Here is a 5,179-nt window from a genome sequence, read left to right on the forward strand (position 1 = left end):
TTCATGAAGGACGCAACGGACAAGTGTCGTTGTTCAGGCTATGACCTCTCTATAGCGTTTCCCCTTCACTGATATCCAAATGAGCCAGTTCTCGTGCATTGATTTTAATGCGATTGCGTTAAGAGCTCGTTTAGCGAAGATTCCGGCACTGGAGTTGGCGTCGTTGGCTGTGAGCGAAAATTCATGTTGACCATGAACGAAAAAGTGAGAAAGGTGCAAATAAAATGAATAATAATTTCCGGCTCCGACTGAGGACTGAACCGAGGCCGTCTACCTGGCGAGCACATGTTCTACCACAGAGTCACGATAGTTGTTCAAACTGCTTTGAAACAAAAATGCCAGGCCTGCGCGTAACGTTCAGCACTGTCACAACGAAAGCTGGAAGAGCGGTCTTTCAGAGCCTTTTTTAACACTCTTTGGTAGCTGCTGCGAGCACACTTGCAGGGTACCCACTACGCCATAAATAATTGTGTGGAAGACAGGTATTAACTATGCCATAACCCGCTGCGCACTTGCAAGGGTCTTTGTCCAAATTTTTTAGGGGTGAAGTTCCTTAAGGCGTGAGTCGTGCGTCTCCTGTATGTAGTAGCCACCTTTAGTTTCAGTCCTTTGAATGTCCACTGGATGGTGGTACGTGTATACGATGAATATACGATGAAAAGATGCGAGATTGTGGTACTTAGAGTGTTCAATAGAAGGACGGTCGGACGGACAGACTTACATACAGACAGACGGACGGACGGACGCGGTCACCGGATGATTTACAATATCCCGATAAAACTCTTCGAAGCTTCGCCCCACTCATCATCATTCACTACGAGGATATGCTGCGATTTTTTTTCGTCTTGTGACTGAAGAGAATTGTGCCAGAAGCCTTTGTAATCCCTGCAAACCCCCACAGTGGGTATGCGCCACAGTTAATAGGTGAACAAGATCAAGCCTTTGTAGAGGGTTAGAGCATTCGATAACCCACTCGTTGCGCACTTCGCATTGCTTGACACCTGGTTGTTATTTCGCTGTTCTAAAACGCTTTATAACTCATAATAAGAAAATATTGATATACGAGTGGGTGTTTTAAAGTGTCACATATTTTATCATCATCAATCACAGTAATAAACAACGTGAACAGCTGCATAGGTTTGCGTGTTGCTTTATAAATGCGTTATTAAAAATAACAATTATTGCGTAGTGGGCACTAAAAATATGGGCTTGCAAAATGCATTCAATGATACACCGAAGTGATCAATGTTACGCGCATAGCCGTTCGTGTCTTCACGGCACAGTTGAGGCCTGCGCTGAGAACCGAAGTAGACTATAGCAGTTTATAATGGGATGCATACGTGGTCCAATTACACTATCGCGATTCGCTCTTGAAGGTGAAGCTCAAGTGACCTCCAATTTTCCTTTTTAACCCACGAAAGATGCCCAGCTAAGGAGACGACTACGAGAGTTACAAGACGTGCATGGGTAGGTAGACAGACAAAAACAGAGTGACTTCAGTTTGTTATGCTTCACATTTACTAGAAAAAGTTAGACCTATTAAAACGTAAATATAACTCATTATCGATGACATGTGCATGATGGCACGTCATATTTTACAAGTCTTTTGATAGCATGAAACTTGAAAGTTACACCTACAATAGTTAATCGATCATTAAATGAAATCCAAAACAACGCTCACAACTCAGTTTACCAGTTTCGGCTGTTAAAAGCCTTCCTATCTATAGTGAGCTATTGAAGGGCCTCAAGAAGTTGCCGTAATTTTTACTTTTCAGCCTGTGGAGGCACGTGCAGGCTAGCAAAATCCGCGTGCTAATTCATTCGTCATATGTTTATTCGCAGCACCAATCTACGTAACTCGCTATTTAGAGCTAGGACTCGGAGATGACCACACTTCAGTGACATTATCTACCTTCCTACGTTTCGTTTTCTCAGTGATCTCGAAGAGTTCCGGGTGAACTTTCTTCTTCGCTGTTCGAAGAACGTCGATCATTTTCCGAGCACGTTGGTTGTCGTCCGGTTCAAGAAACGTGTGCGCGACAGCAGGCTCGCTTGTCGAGAGCGAGACGTGGCTGATTCTTTGCGAGTATGCCTCGGTGCTTCTCGGGCAGTCGTGATTGACAACGTAATCCACGTTCTCCGAGGAGAGTCGCCACGTGGCCACGTCGGTCGCCACCAGTATGGGCGTACTGGCTTCCCGTAATGCAGTCAGAGCCTGATTTTGGGCGAGATCCGTGGTCCCACCGTGGAGGCCGACGGCGGACCAGCCACGACGTCGAAGGTTGAATACCAGGCCGTCAACCCGCTTCCTCGTTTGGGCAAACACAATGGCCTTTCTGGATCCTCCGTTTTCCTGCTCGCTAAGAATGTCCTCCAAAAGAGTCACTAGTCTGGCTTCTTTCTCAGACTCGGCAGAGACAGGGACCACGTGCTCAACACTCTGGTTTGGTAACGGCTGACGTTCATTAAAGTGAACTTTCACGTAATCCTTCAGCAGTGTGTCAATGAGCCTGTACAGCTCCTTCGGCCTTCTCGACGTCAACATCAGGGTCTGCCGATCTGGCCTGACGTACTTTGCGATGGCGATGAGGTGCTGTTCGAACCCTATGTCAACCATGCGGTCCGCTTCGTCCAGCACGAGGTACGTGCACCTGCAGATGTTCAATTTGCCCTCTTTCAGGAATGCGTAGAGGCGCCCGGACGTTGCGACGCATATCTCGAAGCCTCGACTGAGAGCCTCTAGTTGCCGGTCTTTCGAGTCGCAGGAGCAGACGCATGCTGCCCGGACGCCAGAGTGGGTTTCGAGTTCTCCCACCATTTGCTGAATCTTGCGGGCATCTTCGGTTGTTGGAGCTAGCACGAGTGCCAGAAAACCTTGGTGCGGCTTTATGGTTGGCTGGTGCATGACGTGGACTATGGCAGGGAGAATGTAAGCCATTGTCTTGCCATCACTGGTTCTGAGAACAGCAAGTAGGTCTCTTCTCTTGAGCAGTATGGACCAGCACTGTGCTTCGATGGGTGTGGGATCAGAAGTGCAGTTGTTGGCCTCGAGAGCCTCAACTAAGCATGCGGGGAAGTTGGCTTCGTAAACGCGCAGAACTGGCTTTGAGAGCCTGCCCCTTTCACAATCGTAATGCTGTTCTCCTGGCGATATTCCTCCGCCTGCTCGAGAGAACGCCTCGCCACCGTGAAATGCTCCCTGTAGAAATTCTTCAGGAGGGGCTGCAGCTGCGTTTCTCGCCAATTCGGAGGTCCATGTCCATGAAAGTTGCCGACGCCACTGGTGCTGCGCATACTACCGACGTAATAGCGAAGATCATAACTGTCCCCCTTCGAAAGACACATATTCTTTACGGATTCGGGTGCGGCAATAAAGATAGGGCCGATGAAGCCAGGTTCCACAGGCTGGTTGGGTGGCAGCGGCTCGTTGGGGCCGTTGGGAAAACCAAGTTGCACTCCAACGTTCAGACCAAAGGGCAAGTTTGCCATCTCCGCACACTCCTGCTCTTCGCACTGCTATATTTTCACCGGTACCAACAATTTGCAATCGCTTAGGGCAACACCATACTCGGTCAGAACCTTGTTCTTGTTCGGCTGGTATGCGTGACTCACAGCTGGATCCCTTCCAGCATGAGGGACTTACGAGCCATCGACCGAAGAAGCCGTGCCGTTGTGCCGTGGCGAGGCAAAATGTGGAAGCGGAGGGTGGCGGCAGCGGCGTCCAACCCGGCTGAGAACGTGGGCGTTCTCTCTGGCTCGCGCATCTAGCTTTGCGCCATGAGCTCCACGAGAGGCGCGTCGGGGTGTTGACTAATGATGATGATGATAATGGTGGTAAGTGCAGATTATAAAGCTACACCATCCTTGTTTTTGTTGTCCTCATAACATTGTCTGCGATACCGCCCTCGGACGAGTCGACGTCATAAAATAGGCAATATAGTACAATTAAAAAAATGTGGGACCGCAGCATTTGTATGGGGCAGATTACCAGTGAATCTGCAGAGGCCTGCCCATACGTTTCTACAGCGTTAGCGATTGCAGACGGTGGCGTTATTTTTTGGCAAACATAATTTTCACTCCTGGAATAGCGAACCCGCTACGGTGGTCTAGTGGCTAACACACTCGGATGCTGACCTGCAGGTAACAAGATCGAATCCCGGCCGTGGCGGCTGCATTTTTGATGGAGGCCTATATTTATGTGCACGTTAAAGAACCCCTGGTGGCCGAAATTTCTGGAGCCCTCCACTACAGCGTCACTCATAATCATATAGTGGTTTTGGCACGTTAAAAGCCATCAATTGATATTACTCCTGGAACGTTGTGGTTATCGCTAACCTTTGAGTGTTACTTTGTAGACGACTTGAGATCACCTTGGAATAAGACATCTGCGAGTCTGATAGACAGAGATTGACCGTATTATTTGCGCCGTACTATATTCGTGTAAGAAGAGAGCAGAGTGTATCAGGAAACAAACGGGTGTTGAGGACCTCATAATCGAAATCAAGAAGAAATTGTCATGGGGAGGGAACGTAGCGCGAAGGCAAGATAACCGTTGGTCATTAAGGATCACAGACTATATTCTAAGAGAAGGCAAGCGGGTGAGGGAAAGACAGAAAGCTAGGTGGGCAGATGAGATTAGGAAGCCTGCGGGTGTAAAGCGGCAGCATCAAGCACATGACTGAGATGACTGGCAGAACATGGGAGAGGCTTTTGTCCAACAGCAGGCGTGGTCAGGCTGCTGCTGCTGCTGATGATGATGATGATTATGATGATGATGATTACGATGATTTTCCTACATATCGCAACCTCCTACCCAGTTAACCCTGGACGTCTGCGCCAGGCTTAGCCCGGCAGCACAGGGTTTTCATTCTGTGGCCACCAAAAAGAGCGAAGCCCTTGACAGATGCGTCGATAAACACACACATCCTTGGTTCGGCCAACGTTCGCTTGGAAACGCTTCAGTAGAGGAACGCGAGCGCGTGTCTATTACGAAAAAAATTGCGTGTTTCGAGAGCTTTCGTTTTAGGGGCGAAGCTCCTTATGGCGTGGCTTGTGCGTCCCTCGTAGTACGTAACCACCAGTGGCACATACCCGAAATAGCGGTCCTTACAATGTCTGCTGGATGGGGGCACTTGTATATGATGAATACATGATGAAAAGATGTGAGATGGCTGTGCTT

At 48.7% G+C, this 5,179-nt stretch overlaps 1 protein-coding gene across 1 annotated transcript; it reads right to left on the reverse strand.

Moving 5' to 3' along the window:
* Window positions 1–1,786: 1,786 nt before the first annotated feature.
* On the reverse strand, window positions 1,787–3,489 carry LOC142814396 (putative ATP-dependent RNA helicase DDX5). The gene is made up of 2 exons (XM_075893136.1): window positions 3,355–3,489; window positions 1,787–3,295 (listed from the first exon to the last, which is right to left on the reverse strand). Exons 1-2 carry the CDS (start codon window positions 3,487–3,489, stop codon window positions 1,862–1,864), a joined length of 1,569 nt encoding a protein of 522 aa, XP_075749251.1. The 3' UTR covers window positions 1,787–1,861.
* Window positions 3,490–5,179: the final 1,690 nt, after the last annotated feature.

Source organism: Rhipicephalus microplus, chromosome 4, assembly GCF_043290135.1.
Source record: "Rhipicephalus microplus isolate Deutch F79 chromosome 4, USDA_Rmic, whole genome shotgun sequence".
NCBI lineage: Eukaryota > Metazoa > Arthropoda > Arachnida > Ixodida > Ixodidae > Rhipicephalus > Rhipicephalus microplus.

Excerpts from the sequence above, each read along its gene's own strand:
- LOC142814396 (XM_075893136.1), bottom strand. The coding sequence starts at position 3,489 with ATGGCAAACTTGCCCTTTGGTCTGAACGTTGGAGTGCAACTTGGTTTT. Across the intron at positions 3,296-3,354 it reads TTATTGCCGCACCCGAATCC|TATGCGCAGCACCAGTGGCG; the intron begins GTAAAGAATATG and ends TTACGTCGGTAG.